The sequence below is a fragment of the Bidens hawaiensis genome, unplaced genomic scaffold (genome assembly GCF_021521415.1).
Source record: "Bidens hawaiensis isolate Kalapana, Puna unplaced genomic scaffold, B.hawaiensis_p1.1 tig00016367_1, whole genome shotgun sequence".
Classification (NCBI taxonomy): Eukaryota; Viridiplantae; Streptophyta; class Magnoliopsida; order Asterales; family Asteraceae; genus Bidens; species Bidens hawaiensis.
Window position 1 is genome coordinate 286859 of NW_027492501.1, and position 25569 is coordinate 312427.

At 34.6% G+C, this 25569-nt stretch overlaps 1 protein-coding gene across 1 annotated transcript; it reads right to left on the reverse strand.

Moving 5' to 3' along the window:
- Positions 1 to 486: 486 nt before the first annotated feature.
- Positions 487 to 9702, reverse strand: LOC143551369 (protein SHORT ROOT IN SALT MEDIUM 1-like). The gene is made up of 21 exons (XM_077041825.1): positions 9623 to 9702; positions 9162 to 9240; positions 8196 to 8333; positions 6948 to 7166; positions 6685 to 6782; positions 5562 to 6095; positions 5440 to 5485; positions 4994 to 5086; positions 4856 to 4911; positions 4645 to 4762; positions 4362 to 4573; positions 4219 to 4282; positions 3736 to 3900; positions 3614 to 3644; positions 2229 to 3268; positions 2040 to 2114; positions 1485 to 1559; positions 947 to 1390; positions 817 to 858; positions 681 to 743; positions 487 to 610 (listed from the first exon to the last, which is right to left on the reverse strand). The coding sequence occupies exons 2-21, from the start codon at positions 9237 to 9239 to the stop codon at positions 524 to 526; spliced, it is 3678 nt and encodes a 1225-aa protein (XP_076897940.1). The 5' UTR covers position 9240; positions 9623 to 9702; the 3' UTR covers positions 487 to 523.
- Positions 9703 to 25569: the final 15867 nt, after the last annotated feature.

Below are 25569 nucleotides of genomic sequence, written 5' to 3' on the forward strand. Positions count from 1 at the left end.
AAATCATTTGGTATAGAACCCACTCAACTCTCTAAAATTAACATGTAAGGTAACAAGATGCTAACTCAAGTAGAAAATATTGCCTGTTTCGGAACTCAAAATGCACACATACATATTAATAAAATATGTCCCATTTGCAAGCAAAAGGGAAAGTTAACATGCAAATAAAATTAATGTATTAAACATGAGAATCAAGTAGAGTAATATATATACAAGTGTAACTACATCATAGATGTAATTACACTTGTATATACAATTACTCTACTTGATTCTCACGTTTAGCACGTTAATTTCATTTGTGTTTGATCTAAACCCTACAAGAAGCAAATATACCAAAAGCAATGCTTACTTCCATTTGGCAATAACACAAAAAACTACCATACGTGAAGTCGTAAAGATGTACAAATTATCAAAAAGTAATCGATGATTATTTCCATCAGTACTAAACTAATAACAAACATCAAACTACCAAATTGTCTTAACATAATCAAAGAACCAAGAACTACCAATCATCTTATCTTTTTCAGATGTCCATCCTCACCAACTTATTGTACAAAATGCGGTCATCCCTCCCAGTATTGCTTTCCAACAATGCACTTTGAACAATATCCTAACACAAACATTAAAAGCCAGTATTTATAACTTCATAAACTTTATATTGGGTTAATAATATTTCTAACCTTAACATCTCTATGAGACAAGAATTTCCCCAAATTATGGATGATCAACCGCATGTCTTCAACCTAAAATGAAATGAACTTTAGATACTAACATAAACTTAAACTTCAATTATTATTAAACAAGAACTCGACTTACCCTTATGTGACCAACTCGATTTCGGTCAAAAAACCTGAAAGCCTGTTTATGAATCAAACAAAAAACTTTATATTAAGAGTTAAAAGAAAACAACGATAAAATTGCAAAATATGATATGAAGAGAACATGCCTGCAAAAGCTCCTTGTCAATATTCTCTTTCTTTTTTATTTCCTCCTTTTTATCTTTTTCTTTTTCCTTTTCGGTTTCCTCCGCATCTACTAACTTAATACTCGGATTTACGGTTTCTTTAGCTTTCGACTTGTCTTCGGTTTTTGTATTTTCAGTGTCATCAATCATATCTTCATCTTCTTCGGGATCTTCTTCGGGATCTTCTTCAGGATCTTCATCCATATCTTCATCACCTTCGGTTTTGATATCTTCTCCCTTCTCAGTAGCATTAGTTTCCACATCAGCATTAGTTTTCTCATCCTCTGTTTGTTCGTCTTGTGTTTCCGCTTTAGAATCATTAGTTTTTACACGCTTAGCTGGCGTGTTCGCCTTTTCCTTTTCGGAAGCTTCTTCTAACGGCCTCTTCTTTAGGTATCTTTTAGCCACATATTTAATCCTTAATTTCTAAATAAAAGAAATGACACCAAAAATAAGATAAAACAAGAACATGACAGAGACTGCATAAAGAAATGATGAGGTGTCGTTGATTTAAACCAACCTGGAGAAATGTTAATATCCGAGAACCCATTTGATACTGAAGCATTTCATAAAATGTTTCAGCAAATAACGATAGCTGTCATGGAAAAAAATTGAAGAAAATGTAAGTGGGCTTGTAGAAGAACCGAGCGAACAGGGTTTACTTGTTTGTGCTCATTCGTTAAGAAAAAGAACATGTTAATGTTCGTTAACAATATAAACAAACGGTTCACGAACGTGACTAAACATAAATGAACGAACATAAGTGTATTAAAACCAGTTAAAAGTAATGTGAAAAAACAGTGATGGGCCTAAAAAATAATTAAAACCAGACTTAGTTGAAACTGGCCAAAAAATGTAAAATGAATAATATGTAAACGAACGAACTTAAACAAGCATAAATGAATATGATAAACAAAGTTCACGAACATAAATCAACGAACAAGACATGCATTCATGTTCGTTCATTTGACTGAATGAACAAAATGTTTTGTTCATGTTTGTTCAGTTGTTAAATAAATGTTCGTTCATTAACATAATTAAATAATTTATTTGGGTCTATAAAAAAAAAGATTACCTCAAATGTTGATTCTTCAATATCGTTATCATCATAACCCAAAAGGGAATCAAGTGAAAGTGACAACGAACGCAGCTGTCATAGAGAATGACAATATAATGATTAAGTACACGCTAGTAACACAATATGATTAAAAACAACATTTTATATATAAATAAAAAATAAATAAAAAAATAAAAGGTTACGCACCTTAGAATTTTTGTTCCCTTTGGTTTGAAGAATAAACCCAGGATGCCGAGGAATCTCCTCTAATTTCTTATCTTTGACCCTTGACTCGGTTTTATCATCTTTTTCTTTTTTCACCTTCTCCTCTTTGGATTTTTCAACGTCTTTTAACTTCTCGTTATTTCCATTATTAACTTTAGCTTTATTCTCATCTGTTACATTATCAGTTTCTTTTTTGTTATCCTCTTTGCTCGACTCAGTGACCACATTTGATGCCTTTGACTTTGAAGTTGATTCGTTGACTTCCGGTTTGACCTCACTTTCCTGGTTGACTAATGTTGCACTTTGTTCTTCACTTTTAGTGTTGGCATTCTTAGCTACTACTTTACGCTTCACAACTTTTTTTATTACTTTCTTTTTAACAATTTTCTTCCCGCTCACACCACCTGCACTCTTAACTGGTGCCACCTCATCTTCTTCCTTAACAGTGACATCTTTGGGATTATTATCAAGCGGTGCCACCTCAGATTGTGTCCCTTCATCTTCGTTCTTAACAGTGGCCTCTTCAGGGTTATTTTCGGAAATATCTTGCTCTTTAACCGGTGTCGACTCAGATTGTGTGCCTTTGCCTTTGACTGCTTTCTTAACGGTTTTCTTAACAGGGACCTTTTTCGTAACTTTCTTTCTTGTAAAAGTCTTCACATCAGGAGATGGATTATCAGTTGACTTTTCTTGACCAGCAGCCTCAGTGGTTGTCTCTTCCACTGTTTTAGGATCTAATGTTTCACTTGGTTCGGTTGTGTTTTCGGGTTTATTATTTTTTTCAGCAACTTTCTTTTTTACAACTTTTCTTATTATTTTCTTTTTTCCACTACCAGTCTTTGTGACAGCAGCAACATCTTCTACTTTCTTCTCGGTTTCCGTGTTACCTTTGACTCCCTCATTTCCCGGCTTCTTAGCTTTTGCCTTTGCCTTTTCATTGACTTTTGACACCGATCCAGAAGCTTTCTTTTTTACTGGTGCCGTATCCTTCTTCACATCTTCGGTTTTCTCAGGTTCCGTCTCTGAGCAAAATCGATATAAAAACTCAATTTTCAACAATTACATAAAAGTAGGCCTACAAACAAACCCCATTCTGCGCGAAGTTCGTTTATAATAAACAAACAAGAACAAAGAAAGTTGTTCGTTTACGTTTGTGGACGTTCTTATCAACCACACTCATTTTCTTCATTCAGGTACATTTTTCATGTTTGTTAATCTTTGCCCACTTATGTGTGTTTATGTCCAACACGAACACATTCATTTTTTTAACAAACAAACATGAACAAGAATATGCGTTCGCTTAAATGTTCGTGTTCGTTCAGTTCGTTTACAGGCCTACATAAAACCAAAAAATATCCATATTTTACCTTTTATGCCTTCCTTTTTTTCTCGAGAGACCTATGCAAAAAAAATAGAAAAATTTTAGTTGGTTCGGTTCTTTATTTTTATATTTTACTTTTAACTGCACGTAAAATAGGAAACCGTGTACCTCTCGTTTAAGACGTTCTCGCTCTGCAACAGCTTTCTTGTGGGCCAGCCATTGATCCCTCCAAGCATCTAGTGAAGGTAAACAATTTGATAAATCAGGAAGATAGAGAACCGTAACCTCTTTATGGCTAAAAAGCCCATCTTTTCCAACTCGGTCATAATGAATCTGCAGATAAAAACAAATTAGAAATTAGAGAAATGTGCACAAATGGTCCCTGTGGTTTGATCATATTGTAAGTTCGGTCCCCAGACTTAAAAAATTGAACACTTACCCTCACATGAATGGCACTAAGTTTGGACTAGGTTACATGGGATTAACTAACTGGGATTAACGGTGGGGACTAAGCATGCAACCCTCTCACAAATGTTTGGACTAGGTTAATCTTTAAAAACTAGAAACCAAACTTGCAATACGGTCAAACCATATGGACCATTTGTGCAATTTTCTCTATAAGTTATCAATGAACTTAATTAATTGGATTACCTCAAGAAAAGGATTCCAGCGTTGGCAGTTGTTTAAATCGAGTCCTGTGATGTCTTTGGCATGCCTACACAACATAAATTGATTATTTAATAATAAAATATAAAAGAGCTTGTAAGTGTAATATTTAACGTGTGTAAACGAACCTGATGACCGTATGAACGAGAGTTGACTTATCAACTGAAGGGTCATTGCCATCAGAAGGTTCCCACAAGCCTCCAATTGCAATTAATGCATTCCCATTTTTAAGACAAGCAAACCGAAGCATATTGCAAAAATGGGGAATTCGGTCGTCATAATCTCGATCGGATGATAGCTCCTCAAAAGCATTTTGGCTAAGCCCACTCATCAATATCACCTGAATCAATTAAACAAAGATATCAAATATGAAACAACATTACAATGCATGCGAGATAACAAAAGATTCACCTTTGCATTCCACTTAATACTTCCACTCGCTGATTTTAGAGAATTATCGACCACGGTTACAGTTGATGCCTCTTTATTCTGAGGTTCATCGTCAACTTGAACAAAATCATGCTCAAAACTGTTTTTATCATAACAACAATTGGTTAACGTTTAACTGTAACATCCAAACTTGTGAAACACAGATGCAAAAAGAACAGAACAAAGGTCATACCTAACAGGGACAGTCAAAGGAACTTTAACGTCATCCTTTGACCAATTGACAATCACCTGCAACAATTTAGCATTTGAGTTGTTGTCAAATAGCCAAATAGGAAGAACAATTAGTAACTGATCCAGACGCGTGACATACCTTGGAACATTCCGGAGAAGTAAACAGCCTAGGATATCTCTTATCAATTGACAGATAATCCCTCTCTACATCTACTAAACTGGACGAATAAACCTGCAAATATTGCACTTAAAATCGTCAAATGTCTTCATAATTTCAAACCATTCACAAATAAGCCACATGTGTGTCACTTAAACGAAGATAATCCAAAATGCAGTAGCCCGTAAATTCACTCCAAACAACCTTAAATCACCATCAAGATTCCATGAGATTCAAAAATGAAAAGAAGGGGTTCTGGTGACAAATGAGCAACGAAAAGTCAACAAAGGGGTTTGAGTGTTTGACTAGTTAAGTTATAGCTATGTAACAGAAACGGAATAGGTTCTAACTCAACAGAACAGAAAGATTGAAGTGGACAAAAAAAGGATGGGAACCAATAATCATGGCCCGTATGTGCCTTTTGTTACCTTGCAAACATAATCTCTTCGTTTCTCTTTGACGGGTGAACGACGCCTTCACGATAACAGAATACAAAGTTAGCGTTTATTCACGAAGGCTGCATAACATAACTTTAAGAAACAAAATCCACCTATGTGGTGAATCCCAACGGTCCCTAGAAACTTTTGGTGGGGTTCGTTCACGCCTATCCCTTTCACGTAGACGTTCACGTTCCCGCTCTCGTTCTCGCTTTCGTTGCCTTTCCCGTTCTCGTTCCCTTTCACGTTCACGTTCTCGTTCGCGTTCACGTACAATCTCCCGACGACGTTCTTCATCTCTTCGGTCAAGTTCTCGGGCACGTGCCATGTAATCAGGTTCAGCGGTTGAACCATGAAGACCTTTCCGTGAACCGTAATCCCTACCAGGTGGCAGGCTAACACCATAACCGGGATTAACAGAGGTATGAGCATAGACAAGATCATCCACACGTTGGGCAGGGGCCGAGGCCGGGGTCGGGGCAGCCCCTAATATTGATGGAGCATGGTGTGCACGATGTGATAGACCGGTTATCATTGATAAAGTGCTGGGATCAGGATCGATTCTTGAACCGTAAGGCAGAAGTTCTTGACCCGCGTGACGAACATTAGCCGCCGCTGCAACCCTTGCTGCTAAATAATCAGCTTGTCTGCCAGAAATGTTTTATTGCTACTTAGTGGTTTGAAATATCAAATTATTAATAGCTTTCTTCAATGGTACTGTTTTAGAAAGCGGTTATTCATGCAGAGAGAGTAAAGAAGTATGACATCAGCACTACATACGTCTCATTCATTCATAAGTAGAGGCTTAGAGGTGGCAAAATAGATGGGGGGCAAGTTGAGTAATGGTCGATTTTGTATACGAATCAAAACACACCTTTTTTTTATAAAAAAAAAAAGAAACCTTTTATTAATAAATAGTGTGTTAAATATGATTACAAGAATTATATTAGGTTGAGCAATTGGCCCAAACGGGTGTATAGGTTGATTCGGGTAGATTTGAGATGCTTTTTTTCTAATAAAAAATAAAAACTTCTATTAAAAACAAGTGTTGAATAATGATAAGCTTTTTGAATAAAATGATCTGGGTGGAGGTTTTGTGCATTACAAATACACTTTGAGCTACTTTTGGACCTACTTGACACGTTTCTTTTCTAACTAGCATTTTACTAATGTTACCAGTATTTTAAGATTATTACCTAACTAACCATTAATAAGTAGATGGTTTGAAATTGTTACCTAGAACTCCCTTCAACAGAAGTAGATTGAAGTGATTGAGCCTGTAGCAATTCTTTCCGGACTGCTGACGCAGCATCCAGACGATCATATATGTCCCCCTATTTCAAAATTTAATAGACAGAAAACCATAAATATCACAGAGAGCAAAAAAAAATAACAAAAGTTTCCATATTACTGATAGGCCAAACATAATAATGTACATTTATTAATTTGGTAGATGATAAACTGTGACCGCCTATATAAGAATTATGATTAAAAAAAACCTGATGTTGATGATGACCATAAGCAACTGAATCAGCAAACCGGGCAGTAGGGTCGTTTTGTGAATCATGAGCAGAATATGCACGCGAAAGCTCACTCTTTTGACCGTATTTTTGACTAACCATAGAATACTCGCCAGTTGGTTCTTGCACGGTCGGAACATAAGCGGTTCGACCTTCCAAACCAGATGGTCCAGGTCCTTTAGCACTTGCACCAGGAGTCTGCACAAGTAAATATTAAGTTTACAAGCGATTAAGTTTGTTAAATCAAAGGCAATAGTTTTACTGTCCGGTAAGGGATATTAGGGTTTAATGTAATAAGTAAGCTGGTTCATAACAAAACGATACTGTAACTAGATATTATCAAACGTTTATTCCATGTTTTTAAGTATTAAACAACGTATAACTCGAGAATAATAAAAAAAAACCTAAGTAGTTAATGCGGAAAAATATTGGATATCGTCGAGGACTGATATTTGAGATATCGGTTATCGTGGTGAGATATCGGTGGTATATCAGTAACTTTAATATCATGCAGAATTTATATATATAACACTTTAACACTAACAATTCAGTATATACTCATACTAGTAACAAATTATCCTTTTGCAACTTGCAAAGCACTATCAATTGTAGCAAGTAGGGACTGATTAAGACTCAAAACACTGATATCGGAAATATCGGTGAAAAATCGGTCAATATCGTCAATATTATCAGTAGCGGATATTCTGAGCGATATTTTGACTGATATTTCACATGAGCACCGATAACCGAGTCTGACTGCATAGAAAAATACATAACTTAAGTTTTCACAAATTTCCTGAATAGCATTTCAAGGTTAACACACCTTTACTTCTCAAATACACGAGGTTCCGTTCGGAGTTAACATTTGTAGAAAGTGTTTATCTTTAAATTTGTTCACCCCCTTTATCAAAAAAGTAAAAATCTATAATGAGACGCAAAAACATTGGGACAGAAAACATAAAGATAAACGTTTTCTACAATTGATACCTGCAAATAGATCCATTGTGTGTTTAAGAAATAAAGGATGGTAAAACATAAAAAACTATTTAGAGAGTTGCGAACACTTAGACTGGTTATGTATTTTTACTAGTACTCTTGACTTACATGTTGTCTACTACTTTAAAACATGAAACAAATGTTTGTTAATTCCAAGATATAATATCGCTTTGTTATGAGCCTATTTGCTTAATCAAATTATCCTGAATATCATATCATAAGCTGACTGACCTGTAGAGCACTGCTGAGTGCCATTGCACCATACACAGCACTATATTGACCACCATAATGAGCTCCAGCAGATGGATGACTTGCTAACATGGCTGCTTGCCGTGCTGACATCTGATTGGCCCCACCATCAGCCCCCAACTTCAAATCAAAGTGAAATCAGTTACACATTTCACAAAATAAATGCTTTTAGGCATTGCTACACTTACAATTCTATGTTTTCTTGATGAATTCGTTCACATTTTGCGGTAACCGCATAAGTGCCATTCAATTCATCTTTATAAAAACTCACATAGTCACATTATCTTCATAGCAAATTAACAATGAGACATACTGAATCCTTGTAGACAGTACATAAATATTAACCCAATGTTCTATACAGTTCAAATGATGGATTGCATTCAAAACTTCACATTTCAAGCAAGATAACACAAGCGGTATTTTCCACAATTCCACTAAGTCATGCCTTTTTACAGTAGCATAACATGAATATAAGACAAATATTGAAATGCTGATCCATCTTTTAAAACTTAACTGGCAACTAATGAAGACCATAAATAACATAAATAACCTTGTTTATATCTCAGACCAATCAGCAAAGTAATACTTTCAACCATTTTAGCAAAACAATAGTATAAATCACCTAATAGCTGTTCTGTAATCACTTCTATCTTAAGCTCCTACCGGATCATGAAATCGACTTTCTTTACTTTTCATGTTACGTAGACGATGAGGATTGCAAAATTAGGTCAAATAGCAAGCTCAACAAGACTATATTCAGCTACAACTATAGTTATTGTTATGATCATTATCTTAACAATATTCTGATTATCGTAAAGAATATTATTGAGCTTTAAGAATACTGTTAAATTGATTAACTTTACTATCTTCAGTTTCATGCCCTAGAAACCAAATCTATTCAAAACAAAATAACTACACATAAAGTCAAACTTTATATAAATTTCTTACATTTTGACCATAAGCAGGTTGACCAGAGTAAGCCTGTTGCTGCTGCCCATGGGTATTATTCCCTCTTAATGGATACATCCTGCAAAAACCAAAAATTTAAAGAAAAAAATTGTTTCAATTTAATTCATATATATTCTTTCACACTAAACTAAAAGGCAAACGGGCAGCAAGCGGCACCGCTAGCCCGTTTTGGATTTAAAAATCGAGTCTTTTATAAACTATATTATTATTGCATAACCCGTTGAACCCGGTTAAGTAGCTCCACAACCCATCATTTAAACAAGTCCAATCGTAAATTCAAACAATTGAATCACCAATTCATCAAAAACAAACCAAATTTCACGATTTTCAATCTAAATCATGAAAAAATTAACTTTCAAATCAAACCCAAATCAAGAAACCCTAAATTCAACGTTACAAGGCAAAATCTGGGAAATTAAGAGATGGGTAGTGAGAATTACGTTACGAATTGTGTACGCCGATGATGAAGTAGGCTTTTAACGGTGACCCACGAGCGTAATTTGACGGTGGTTGTGAATTGAGAAATTGGCGTTTGTGGTGTTTAATGTGAAGAGTGTGGTAATTGATTTGGGGGTAGTTTGGAGCCCTACCCGAATAAACGGGTGGTCTATTATTATTGGCCCGGATAACTTTGGGCCTGGTTGTTGTGTTCGAATCGTGATATGGTGAACATAGAATCTGTTTAGTTACTAGTTTGGTTACTTTGGTCTAGAGATGCATAAACCGGGTATTTTCAGAAACCGGTTTTGGATATGGCCAACAAAATTCAAAACCAATTGCGGGTATAATCGGGTTTTTAACCAGGTTTTTTTCGGATTTCGGGTTGGGTAGGGTCGGGTTTTGACCGGGTATTGGTGGAACCGGTTTCAGCGAATCCGGGTCAGTTACGGGTACAGTTCCAGGGAGAAACCCAAAGTCCGGTCCGTATCCACAGACAGAGTATGGTCGGGTCCGGTTCCGGATAGAATCCGTCAGATCGAATCCGAAACTGATTTTTTATGCACCTCTACTTTGGTACTTTGGTTGTCAAAATGCAAGTGTTTTGGTTGATTTTTATATTTTATGGTTTTGAATTTTAATTAGTTTTTTGGTTGTTCAAAATGTAAGTGTTTTGGTTGATTTTTATTTTTTATGGTTTTGAATTTTAATTAGTTTTTCTCTTTCAAGATTATAATTTTTATTTTAGTTTTTCAAGAAAAAAAATAGTAAATTTTGTTTTAAAGCTATAACTTTTTCTGATATGTTAAAAATAATTTTTTTTATTTAAAACTATAACTTTTTTTCTATTCAGTTTTTTCAAAATTAAATTTTTCATTCAAATATAAGTTTTACACATCTAAAACTACATATTCAACTTTGAGAATATCATGCATCAAGTGAGCGTAGATTTCTAGACATGGTATGTACTATGCAATGTCGTAAAAATAGGTTTACAAGGTCAAGTACTCGATACAAGGTATGTCATCGAGGGGAGTTTCTTTAACTCCGCCTAGTTACTAAGAATCGATCAAATATGGTCAATCTCAACCAGAATCACATTTAGTCGTGAATTTGAGCCGATTTTGACTTAAAAAATAAAACATAATTCACATTTTTATAATATTAAATAATAAATATCATTTTTTTAATTAATGATTAGCAATTCTTAAAATAATTTATTATTTAAAAATGTATTTTTCTTATTTATATTGATATTCACATATTTTGTTATAAATATGAGTAAACTAATGATATTCTACATATATATTATCCAAAAGTTAATTTTCTTTATATTTACCATGTCCGAGTACTATTCGAGTACTCCCCAAGTACTCCGAGCACACCTAACTTCCCAATCAACTGTCTAGGGTCCGTCTAACGACTTTTGCAACCTTGGTACTATGTATAATGTATATGTTTTATAATCATGTTGCACATTGACGTTTATAATAAGTCACAATGTCATAATATTAGGGATCATATGCTTCTTTTGAAATAAGTCATTAATATTGGCTACCATGTATGCAACTTTAAAATAAGTATAAGTAAAAAAGGCATTATGTGGCACAACTACAAGACATCAAATTATCTTCAACATTTTAAGCAGGGATTTTATTTTGTTTGAACAACAATTTTTTACACCTAAATAGCACATAACGTTGCACTTGCAAGAACTGAAACTCACACCACTTTTGTAGGGGACAAGCATGTGACCTTCGTCATTTTCGGTTTAACTTGTATTTGTTTTTTGTATCTAAAACCCGACCCGTTTTGGTATTTCGGATCTTTCGTTATTAATAAAATATTGGGTTTTATGTTCGTTTATGTTACTCAATTGTTGGATCAAGAAATTATCTCTTTCGGTACGTTAAAACACTTTTTTTTGCTAAAAACGAGTTAAAACAAACTTAAGGGACTAATATTGTCAAATAACAAAAGCATGTAACTCTTGAAAGAAACATTATAGTCAACCCTTCACTCTTTCCCTATATAAAATAAGACCAATGCATCACATTTGGGTTTGCTCATTCACCTAAAACGCTCCCCAATCTAGATCTAAGTATTCTTTTTTCAAACTCTTGATAGTTTGACTTTTCAAGGTCAAACTACTTCTAATCTTTGTTTATAACTAATTCTTGTTAATTAAAGCTTGTTATTATAGCTTTTTTAAAACATACTCCTCTTATTTCTTTGGCTTTCCCTTCTGCGGTCATGTCTGTTTAGGTGTATTACTAGGCAAGGCTTCATGGAGGAATATTATAGTCCTTGTTAACACTTTAAATTTTGTTTAAGCTTATTATTAATGTTAATGTTTAGTTCTATTTATTTAGTTTCCAAATCATTTTAATGAGTTCTATGGTAATGAGTATGTGGCAACCATCCTCGGTTTCATTCCGATTCAAGAGCCGAACCAAAACCGAACTTTTGTTTAAATACTTTATTGTTAACATATTGTATGAAAGACTTGAGTATTATCAATTCTAAGTTTATTTTAATAAGTTCTATTGTATTGGGGATGTGGTAACCATCGTCGGTCTTATTCCGAGTCAAGGACCGAACCAAGACCGAACTCTCGTTTAAATGCTTTATATTTAAAATGATTTATTAATATGTTACATGTAAGATTTGTGTATTATAATTTCTAAGTTCCTTTTGATAAGTTCTATGGTATTGGTGATGTGCGAAAATATATATATAAATAAAACACAAGTCGCAACTAAGCTTTAAAAACCAAACAATCTATCCTAGTTCACACAAACGGCAAGTATACTGATCGCGTATAGCACAGATAAGGAAAGTCCGGATATCGAACTCGAAGACACGTGAAAACGTTTATAATTACTAAACTCTAACCAAGACTCACCAAAATATTATTTAAAGGATTTTTTAAATATTTAAAATTGATTAAACTACTTAACTTAATTAAATAAAAACTTTTAACAAAACTTTGAAAACTTTGACTGCAGTGATAAAAACGTCTACCTAGGAATGAATCATGTTGATAGAAATAACAAGACAACGGATTGAAAATATTCAATACACCGGTTATAAAAGATGACACAACTAAAACTTGTTTAAGAAAGTCAAATTATGTAACACCCCGCAACCGCAGCGGAAACGTAAACGGGATGCGACAGACACCTCTGATATCAACCACATTGTTTATAAAGAAAATTGAATGCATTAATATACTTCAAATTACATTATCTTGTATTTTATTACCGTCTAGGTGATACACACATTATACAATACGATACATAATTATATTTATTATAATGTATCCTAACATTCCGTACGCAAATCTTACACACATCAAGCACTTATCACGTAAGCAATCACTTCATCTTAGTTGTACCTGAAAAGCATGTGAGAAAACGGGTCAACTACGAATAGTTGGTGAGTTTCACTATTTGAGTAAACCATGATAAAACCATATCAAAATATAATATTATCTGGGGACACTGTTAACCCAGTACTGTACTCATTCCGGGGGCAATGTTAACCCAGAATTACGATGTAATTATGCTGAGCCCACAAGTGAAACCTCTGACTATCACACACAACCCCCGTGGCATATCCCCCGCCCACGGAACTGCCCCAAACCGCTATGTCTAACATTACATAGCAAAATAAATAACAACAAAATAGACATGTGCAACTGGCTGGGAAACATCAGCAAATCTATGCCGGACCAGTTGGGTTTGTCAAACCAATAGTACTATCCACACTCTACCGGCTTTCAGTTAATCACTCGTGTTCCGGGGCCTTAGAATGTTAGCAACTCAGACAATTACCATCTTAGTACATTTCCATACGATTCCCGTACAATAAAATATATATAAATCCACGCAAATCCATGCGTTCAGTATGTACTTAAACATTTCAGTAAAAACATGCTTCCGCCCCGAGAAAATATTCGAAAACAGTTCAGAAAAAGGGGCTCGTGAAACTCACCTTAGCACATGCAAGCAGGTAACAACAATCATTATCAATTAACACGTCCAATCTGTAATATGATCCCTACGATCGTTACTATACACTCATTATTAATATAACTTTAACCAAGTTAACCGGTACATCTGGGGACACTGTTAACCCAGTACTGTACCCGTTCTGGGGGCAAAGTTAACCCAGAAACACTTCTCCGGACTCAGATTGTGATGTCGTTTAGAGTTCAACAGTCAAATTTTCTACTAGCTTGTTTTCCCAGTTTTGCGTGCCTAGCACGGTTACCCGTTTTTATGTCTCAAAAATGAGTTTGGTCACACACGACCCGAAAATAGTGGTTGACTGATAATTTAGTTTAAGTTGTGAAATTTGAGCTCGGTTTAGACGCCCTGTTTGGCCGCGGGACCCATTTCCGTCTTTAGCGTACCGGAAACTGTTAAATCGGTTAAAATACCCAAATCACCAGAATTATTTTCGGATGATTCATTTATACTTGTTCAACTCTATTATATGAAAATAGTTCATTTTTAGGGTTTTTATACACCAGTCAGTTCGTTTAGACGAACTTTACCGGTTTATGCGTTTTAGACTTTAAAAGTTTGTTTTTATCTTCTTTTTAGCACAAATAATTATCCGTTTAATCTCGGATCTTGAAATTTTGTACAAATCACTTTTTGACAGTAGGGAATTTTATAAAAATATTTCCAGAATTAATTTCTATATTTAAAATTTATTTATCTATTTTTAAACACCATTTAAACACTAAATATGTCGTAAATACCAAACGATCTTAGAAAAATCCCAAATTTTCCTGGATGTCCCCTGCCATCCAAATAGTCCCCTGTAATTTTTCCAGAACCAAAATCTTCTTTTACATGCCATTTTCACTAAAATCGAGCTAGAAAACCCTAGAACTCGTTTAACCGAAAAGCCTACTTAGAGTTCTCCAACAGACCTCAAATTTTGTGTGGGACTTATACATGATATAAAAAGCTTATCTGCAATTTTCCAGAATTTTTCATGATATTTAACTATTTTTCACCATTTTTGGCCAAAACCGAGCATTAAATTCACCAAATATTCCTCCTTTATCAAAAAATTACCAAAAATTCACAGAACTCATATTTTCATGTGTTTAACACCTCTGTAAAATTTCATGACCTAACTCTAAACCATCAACAATCTGTCCACAATTCCAAAACCGAACATAAACCGAAAATACCTTTCGTTTTCCGCCACTACAAGCTACAAACTCGTCTTTCCGCCTTATCTACCACTAAATACAGAACCTACAACCAACATACCACAATACCAAGCAAGTTACACTCACGATCAAGCCTCTTACACTATAGTTTCGGTTATTGCTTTAAAAACAAAGATTTAACCGTAAAAATCCGTTTTTGGTCCGTTTAACTCCTTTCTTGGACCAAGATCCCTTGTATAACCCGTATACATCACTTGATCATGCAAGAATCGGTTTTCATCTTTGAAACCTCATTTTCTTGCAAATAAACTCAAGAAACGAAGATGGAAACGTATATAACCCGATCATTACCTTGTTTTCTTGCTAAAAACTCTCGGTTTTTAGTTGATCTTGTGGAGAGGATTTGAATAACTTGGATATGTTTGTTGTAAAAAAGAAATGAAATGGGGTTTGTGGGGGTGGTGGTCCGATCGTTTAAGGGGAGAGGTGGGGTGGGACCCACTTCTCCATTCTTGGCCACTCATTTGGATTCTCGAAATCTGGATAATGTTTTGGATAATCTGGTTCAGTTCGTTTTTCGGTTAAATGTCTAATTCGGCTTAAAACGAGGTTAAAATGGTCGTTTTTCGGCTTAAAAATGAAATTTATATAAAACCGATTTAAAAACTTTAAAAACTTAAACAATGACATTTATTGACTTAAAACATCATATTATTAATTATTGCGCATCTTTTTCGGCTTGATCGATTGTCTCTTGCTCGGTTTGGTATTAAAGGTTTCGTTTAATGTACCGACGTACCATTAAATCAAAATTCTTTTTCTGTGCCGTACTTTACTTATCCCGAAGCATTAATGCTTCGTAACATCACTAAATATTATAGATATCGTCTATAATTAAACCCTCGATTCGTTAGGGTTTCAATAATTATCGACCGATTAATCGCATATTCAATGCGGTGAATTATATATTCACGTACAATCAATACAGTGAACCATGTATTCTCGTATAATTACTATGGTAACTCATGTACCCGACATTAAATATGACGTAACTATTGTCTACCGGTTAGGGTATACCGGGTTTCGTCGGAATCGTTACAAATTACCTCTCAGTCTCTCTAACAATCTCTAACTTATTTTAGTTGATTTTAAAGAATAAACCGGAAAACAATTATTAACGTGTTCAAATGACGACTCACCTCTCGGTCTCACCGACACACTAACCTAATGGAAACGAATACTACGCAACCAAGGATAGAGGAACAATTTAACTTAACCCAAATTAAACCAACTAATTGCACATAAACACTCAAACTTGACAAGACAAAAACCCGCTCTCGCGCGGTCCTAATTCTAACAAGTAAAAGCTACGAGACAATATTACTTCTTATCACCTCTCGGTCTCAAAAAAGGTGTATTTTAACTGATTTTAGATGATTATATTACCCACTTATCCCTACGGTTGTACTTCCCGCAAATAAACCCAAAACACCAAGTAAAGAGTTTAACAAGCAATCAATTAATCAAAACCGATTTAATTAACTAATGCAAAAGGATTATAAGTAATAACAAATAAAACACAGCCATCACACACAATCTAATTTATGGTTTAGTTAAACTTTACATCAATAATTTAAGTCTTGAACATCAACAATCCATTAAACAAGTCAAAACCACTCAACAATCATCTATCCTAGGTAGAACAAGCAAGATTAGCTACTCATTGATTTTGGACAGCCATGTATACTCAAGAAAAACATCATAAACATCATCATAAACATAATCAAACTCATTCAAGATCCAAACAATATCAATCACAAGACAACCAATCAATCAATTGCAAAACAATTCAAAGTAAAAGACCAAATCAACAAAGTTAGGGTTCTTGAACAATAATTAAAGTTTATGGATGTTTTACTATGAAGTATGGCTGATATTTATGATTGTTTGAAGCCCCTAGCTGCTGCCCCAAGGTCACTCTTCCCTCTCCAGCCGTCCAAAACACCTCAGCCGCCAACAGCTTTCTCTTTTTCTTCTTTCTTTCTTGCGGCTGCAATTTCCGATCGGACTTAGGGTTAGGAGTTAGGTTTTTTGTGTATTTAGGGATTATGTGATTAATGGCTGATTACCCTTGTTATTAATTAAATATAATATTATAAAAAGCTTTTAAGAAGTGGGCTTGGGTCGGGCCTTGTCTTGTAAGTTTGAAAGTTGCACAATTAGGCCCCTAAACTCTTCAATTTAACTCTTTTTTCCACCAAACTTCACAACCTACAAGTAAACAATTATATTTGTAAAATCAAGCATAAACAAACCATAAAACTTAATAATTACACTAAAAAACAATTAAAACATGATAAAAATGATACGGAAAGTAAGTGTGTTTCACTACACATCAATTGGGTATGTGGTAACCATCATTGGTCTTATTCCGAGTCAAGGACCGAACTAAACCGAGTTCACTCGCTTAAGACACACTAGTTGTGTTTTGGGCCACCGAATCTCGTATTTTTCTTTAAAACTATATTATAAACCAATTTTAATTATTTTCTCAAAACAATTGGTATGTTGGATCCAACTTGATCTTATAACTAGTTTGGACTGACAAAGCCAAACACCCGCTTAACGGACGTTAAGATTCTTCTTAATAGAACTACACACTTGGTTAAGCTTCTTTTGATTTCATTGAGTTATCTCATAACGTTTATCACTTTGGAATCTTGACTTCGGGCTTGACCAGTTATCAAGACTCGAACCGACAAATCCGAACGCTCGTAAAATCTCATTTTAGTATCTATTTAACAAAGGGTCTTGCAATAGCATAATTATACCCAACTATTTACTTAACAAAGGTTAAGTAAAACTAATTAATAGAATACCGAGACCCGATTTCGAATAAACTTACCTTTCTAAAACCATTACTTTAATCCTTATCTATTTACACTTTAACTCTTAAACTTTAATTATTTATTTTACTTATCATATCATTTTACTTTAAAGCTTTTAAGTCCGTCTACTAACTCAATACCCTCTTTAATTTAGGTCTTGCTCGTTGAACTTACCTTTCCGTTTTATTACAAACTAATCCTCCAAGTTACTTATTTCATGTGAGTACATTTTGTAACACACCAAACCACGACTTAGGTGTATGACACATATGTTGGTACCACAATTGTAATTAAATCAGAGTTACGTTTTAATAGCGGAAGTCTTTAAAATTTGTGGATTTAAAATGTAATATTTACATATACAAAAGACGGGATTTAAAAGTTTCCCGTTGATGTTTAGGGATTACTTGTTTTACTTTACAAAACCACCATTTACATTATATTTAGTTCAAACAAAAAGATCCGAGCCATCGGATATCTTGCACTTCTTCATTCCAAGCGCTAACTTTGATCACCTGCAAAATGTAAGAAAATACGTCAGCAACGAATGCTGGTGAATATGCTGACGCTAAAAATATTTTCTTTACTTAATCACCCCCCGAGACTACGTAGGTATCGGCCCAACGTGGCTCAGGAATAATCAAGTTAAAACAACACAATTCATAAACTCAAGTCTCTACACTCGGTTCCCCAGCAAACACCGCATCATTCGACTAGTTGAGTGCCTATACGTATACACAAGGTCATACTCCCCGTAGGCGAGCGTAATTGTGACCAGGTGTGATGTGCCCATCACATATGTAAGGATCCAGACAAACGTACACGATAGCCTGAGGCCAGTGTTTATACTCTTGTTTGTAATTGTTTTAGAGACACTTAGTCTCATGTAAACCTTTTCATATAACACGTTTGACTCATTTGATAACAAGTTTGTAAAAGTTGGGGCGTATTCACCTTTTGATTTGGATTGGCTTCAAACACCGTCCGAGGGTCTTTCCCGTTGCTATCCCCCACCTATAGTACAAGTATAACCAATTGTTAGTCGGATATACAATCCGGCTTAAGACCTTTAGTCTTATTTTATAAACTTTACCTCGATGAACCTTTAGTTCAAAATCTCTTTTACTTTAAAACCTTTAGTTAAAAAGTAATATTATAAACCTATAGTTTATTTATAAAACCCTACGTTTCTTCTTCTATAAGAAACATATTCTTTTCTTTTCTTTATTACTTAAGAATAGTTATTTATTCCTTAAATAATATTTATAACAAAGAATATATATATACTTACACACACACACACACACACACATATATATATATATATATTTAACAATATTTATAATTTCTTCTTTTATTCTTTCTCTGTTATACTTTCTTTTCTTTTATCGAGTTATTGAGTATAACCTCGACTTAAGGTCTAAGCCTCTTATAATATTTTATTATTATTTCATTGGCGTTACGCCTACCTTTATTGGCTTATGGAAACCCTAATTACTCGAGCATCACTTCAACGCCGCTTCACCTTCTTTTCCTTCTCGATCAACCCTTCTTCTTATTAATCTTTCCTTGGCACGCCAAACGATAAACACCAATCCTTCACCACTTGTCGGCACACCTTACGAGACTAACCATCATGATGTAGAGGAAGTAACAAACACCTTCTTGGTTGATACGTCGGTGGAATGTGGCACGAACTTCGAGGAAACGAACACGGAAATCGAGGAACCGGACACGCTTTTCGAGGTGGATTGATAATATGGATATGGGATTCTAGAGAGATGTTAGAGAGAGATTGGAAAGCTGAATTTGGGATGAGATTTATGAGATCCTGGACTTGCTATTTATAGGCAAAGTCCATAGGCCCATCACAATACGCGATGGCCTCCTGGTCACCCGTCGCGTATCGCGACGTAGGTCAGGCCAGTGACATCCTAGACTTGCCACGTGGCGAGCGTTGCATCACGTGTCGACACGTGGCAGGCCACGTGTCTCGTTGTCAGACAACGCGATGGGTCTCTCTTCTTATCCATCGATGGGTCAAGAAAACAGAATTTTCATTTTAAACCCTAAGGTTTGGATTTTGGCAAATTTGGTCACTTGGCTTTGGAATTTGCCATTTTTGAACTCGAAATTTTCATAATGTTACACATTTCATCCCTGGACTGAGTCTCAGTCCCAGTGTGTGTGGCTGATCATCCTCTCGGACCAGCTATTGATCATCGCCTTGGTAAGCTATTACCTCACCAACTAGCTAAACAACTTCTTCCCAGCTTCTTTCACTGTAAAAAAAGACTTCGATATTCACGACTTGTCTCAAACAAGAGAAAGAAACAAGTATCTTATTTTTTTATATTTCCGTTTTCATACTTTGGAGGTAGCATGCATACTTATTCAAAACAAGAATGATTTATAGTACTCGATCCTCAAACCACAAACTTTAGGGTGTATGATTCTAGAATACTTGCTCTATAGTGTGTTATATGTTTCATATGCTTTACGTGCACGAGTGTTTATTTTTATGTTGTTGTTGAACCTCAATAAGTATGATCATATGCACCCCTAACTACTTTAGCCTTGTGCTAGTAGAATAGGGTCTCATTATCCGAGTATGTCGGTTGTTACCGATTAGAAAAGATCCTCATTTATTTATGATTTATATACCGCAATTGTTGCTTCTATTTATAGTTTCATATACGAGTTGTGGATTTTGCCTCATATTATATATACTCAAAATTATGAAATTGCTCACCAACATTCGTGTTGACAAATATTATTTTATGCATTGTTACAGATTTGATTATTGGTTGATTGGAGTTCGAAGATGCTATCTTATTTGAGACCGTTTAGATTATTAGAAGAATGAACAATTAAATTATTATATTTGGTGTTATTTTGTATGAACGATGTTGTGTTACTTTTGTTGATTAAATGGAATGAATGAGTTGTTTAAATATTGTCACTTTAATAGAGTCTTGTATTCTTGAGTAATCCGTTGCACCCCGACATGTTTTGCCGCCTTTGATCGGGTGTGCAAAGCAACATATGAATAGATGATTATGTCATGGTTTTTAAGTGATTGTTTTGATAATGAAAAAATGGAACATAGTAAAAAATGTTGAACAATCGTTATCTTTTTGAGAGGTTATACATTTGATAGGCGAGGTAATTTACATGAGGCATGTTTAATACATGTATACTTGGCACTTTGTAATAGTTTGAAAAAGTTGTGTAAAAATATGAACCCTACACGTGTTTTTGTAATACATTATGTTACTATTAGAACATTGATTACTGTTTACGGAGGGTGTTTAGGATTGCATGTTTTAGCCTACTTATAACTTAATAACTTTTTGAAAAAGTTAAAAAGGTATTTAACATTACAGATTGTGTAAGGGGATAACTTGATAAGTCACAATATTATGACTTATAACTTATTCCCAAATATTTGTCTTATGAAAAAGAGGTGGTTGATGTAGGTGACGATATGTAGATGAGAGAGATTAAATTAAGGTTTGATGAGAAGAGAGTTTCACAAATAAATGAGACGTAGTAAACCGTTTATGGGCTATTCAGGATTGGTGAGACCCATGACCCGTGAAAATTGTTTTGTGATGATTAAGAGATTATTTCACAAATACATGAGATGTTATCTCCTGTTTAAGAGCTATATAGGTTTGGTGAAACCCATGACCCGCGAAATTATTGTGTGATAGTAAGATGGTATCACAAAGAAATGAGATATTATAACTCATATAAGGACTATCTGTGTTTGGTGAGAACCATACCCGCAAATTTGGGTCAAAAGCATGAGAATCTTCAAATCACAAATCAAACAATCTGGTGGTTCGAGAAGGGTGGGGAGAAACCAGAAAGTAACACATATGATTTTTTAGTATTCATTTACAGGCTAGCCCTGAGAATTCACGTGCTCCGACTGAGCCGGAAAAATACGTTTTTTAATCCTTAACGTACTAAATAATGTAAACACATTTTTTTATATGTTGATTAAAGTTATGACAATAAACATAACAATTAGCAAAATAATATTATTAGAATCATTTTATGACATGCTGAATAGGCTAATAGCTAACCAAGGATTTATGAAGCTCTCATAACATTCTTAATAACAAATTGGTGAATTAACTCTTCGCAAACTGCTATATAATATCTCTTTCTTGATACTTATCATCGCTAACCAGCTAAGTCTTTCTTGGAGCATTGTGGATCGTAAATAAAATTTCAATAATTATAATTTTGAAAAACTCTTTTCTGCAGATACCGTGATTGATGGTGTTCGATGATGTTATCCGGCCTATTCGTTTTTTAATTATTTATATAATTTTTATTAACTAATTTAAAGTGATGGGCCCTTCTCGATTTTTAATGGGTTTATAAGTTTTTGAGTAATCTAAATAGTGGGATTATAAGCATTCAGGTATTTAATATATATAATGTCGAGAATGTTTTTTAAAAAAATTGTGCCCCCGATAAAACGTGCCACAGTCGGGCGCTTACATGATACACCCTTAGAGCCGGCCATGGGAATTAATATAGATAGATACCAAAAGATGAAGAAAAGGAAATTAAAAGTTATACGATTTAGCCATATTGTTGTGATTGGCGGAAGGCTAGAAAAGCCAAAACAACCTCCTAGTACGTGTATGCAATTGTGAGAAAGAAAACAAAAACAAAAGAATCAAATCCCTCAAAATCCCATAAATGTTGCCGGTGTACATTGATATGTCGCTCTCAACCTCCAACGAGCTCAACTATAAAACCAATTCTTGCCCCATCTTCATTCCAAACCACCCTCTCAATGTTCTTTTGGTTCATGCTGAAACCATCTCCGATCATCACATTTAGCTGCACCAAACCCAAAACCGACCTCGCTATCGGTCATCTCTATCACAGGTACACCATTTAAACTGTTTATTTATGAATCTTTGATGTCTTATTCATGCTTTTTATTTATCCTTGTTTCACACTAAGGTAGAAAACTTCAAGTCCTGAATAGATAACACATGCGCGGACCCACTTTGTGAAATTCATGCAAGCAATGTATGTATAACATTATATATTAAATATTTTTGTTATTTAAACTTATTTTAGATAAACTGTAATTTTTAATACTAACAAGTATTATTACCCATGCATTGTGGCGTGTGGGTATTTTATTTGTTTTACGAAACTTTATTGTATACACATCTATTTACCAAAGCTTTCAAGAACACCAGACAACCATGGCGGGAGTATTTTATTTGTCTTACGAAACGTTATTGTACGATTGTACGAACATCTATTTACCAAAGCTTTCAGGAACACCAAATTGAAACTCATTCTCGAGAACACAGTGACTAAACGCATCCACTTGTATAGTTGTATTACAATTTGCAAAAAAAAAAAAAAACAACACCACCAGTCTTAGAATCCTCGTAGGCTTTATAGTCGTTATGTCAATTGTAGCATTCCACCTTATTTCACTTGTATTTTTCCTAACCTGAAATGTTAAAAAATCATCACATCTTTCCCAGCCTTAATATACGGTACAGACTGCCGCGTACCTTGTACGTACCATGAATGGTGAACACAGGTAAGGACTACGGACCTTGTACGTGTTCACGACTATATGTATAGACGGCAGACTATGAACATACTCTAGGTTGGTTGAGGTAAGTTTTGAACGTGAATGTACTAAGTATGTATGGTTTGAATGATAATAGAGTTTGTATAAATATATGAATGTGGAACAAGTTAAGAATGGTATGTGTATCTTCGGATACGAATGAGTATGAATGTGTAAGTATGACTTGTTGCTTGTTAACACCAGACCTCACTCAGCGTAGCTGATTTTTAGTATGCACGCAGGTGGTTGATAGAGACAGTAAATGAGCTTGGAGTGCGCGCATGGCTATCCACACGGTGTTGGCATCCAAAGAGTCATTTTAGAAATAAAGTATTATGTAAATGTAATAATATTCCGAGAAAGTTTTAATAAACTTTGATAATGAAGTTGTGTTCAAGTGTAAATACAATTGTTAGTAAGGTGCTCAGGTATGGGGCCTTACAATGTTAAAGAAAGTCGTTCCAGGGGCTGTTAAATCAACTTTATCTCCTGACTAGGTAATTACTGACAAAGACCCTCTTGTTCCAACATTAGTGGTAGCTACTCGTTTACTTTGGGATGGTCCTGAGTACATGAACAGTAGCTGGTACATGGGCAGGGTCAGCCTCTTGAAGACGCAACTTGGAAGGATTCTTCATGGGTCAATCGACAATTTCCTTATCCAAGTCTTGAGAACAAGACTTCTTTAGAAGGGGATAGTAGTGATGAGGTTATTAATCTATTCACCACGAATGACAAACTTAAGTTGTTATAAGTTTATTCCAGAAGGGGTAAAGGAGGAAATACTAAAAGTGGCTAAGGGGATGATTTTGGATATTGCAAGGGTGGTATAAATACTGAGTATAAAATTTGTTATTGGCAGGATTGTATTTGTTAGTTTGTTACAGGCTCCTCCATGTTGCATGGAGAGATGGAACATTCCTTGAAATTTCTAGGAGAGAGGGAACCTTCCTTGGAATTTCTTTTGAAATCTTTCCACCATTTTTATTTGTTCAGGTTATTACGCTTCTATTTAAAAAACCCTTTCCCAGTTTCTCTTATTTGTGTTTCGATTACTTATCAAATGCGCAACTATAATTTTGTTAAATATGTATAATGAGTATGATTGGTCTGAATATATCATGGATAGTATCGAGAGTTGTAATATGTACATACGTGTACATAGATTGTATCTCACAAAATAGTTCAATAATTCACATACTATACTTCACATATATCAAACCTAATATATACATATATGAACAAACAATTATTATAGGTATACAATCATTGCGATTAACGTACAAAAGTCAGATATCTAACCTAATACATTAACATGTTATGAACAACCGCATTCGAAATTGAAATTACCTTTTTGTTCGAAACTGGTGACATAGAAAGGCCGGTTAGGATCATTGATATTACCAGATGCCACGGAAGGAGGTACAACATGATTCATATTATTGTGATTATCATCAATGTTGTTTGCGCGTGTTCAATTAATCAATTCAAAATTGTTTACTTCCTCAGTTGAATATGTTGTAGATCCAATACTTACATTAGTCATGTTTAAATTCGTAATAAACTGGTTCATTGGAGTCGCAATTATAGTTCATTGAAGTCGCAATTTGCAATACAAACTTTAAATTCCTAACCTAACTTCAACTTTGCGTTGAGTCAAAGTTCCATTTTGTGTTGATTAGAAACCCTATATGATCGAAATTGAAGAACAAATGAAGAAATATATACCTTAATGGCTTTGGTTTAAAGTTTTGATGGTCCTCCGCTTGTTCAGAATCGGATTTGAAGCTGCGATGGCTTATATACGTTTTCCAACTGTTCCAAATGTGCAAAATGTGCAAAATTCCATTTATACCCTTTAAATAAAAAGAAGAATTGATGGCTAGGAATGGTTCTCAAATCATGTATGTATGTATGTATGTATGTCCACTCGTCTACATCATTCAACATATCAACACCACGTAAATATATATGTATGTATATATCTGCCTTCTCCGACCAAGATATTTTTTAATATTTTTTTTATCAAAGCTTATTGTTTAACACCTAGAAAATGACTACAACCATGAATCAAAATTCAACAACAAAATTATAACCACTTCAAAATTGGTTGAAGCTCTTCTCAATAGGTATCAATCGTTGTTTCCAGTTTATTTGTAAGACATTTAAGTGAGTGGTTGTGCAATGTTATTCACTTATCAAAAGATTAGAGCACGACTAATGACACTTAATAACCACATG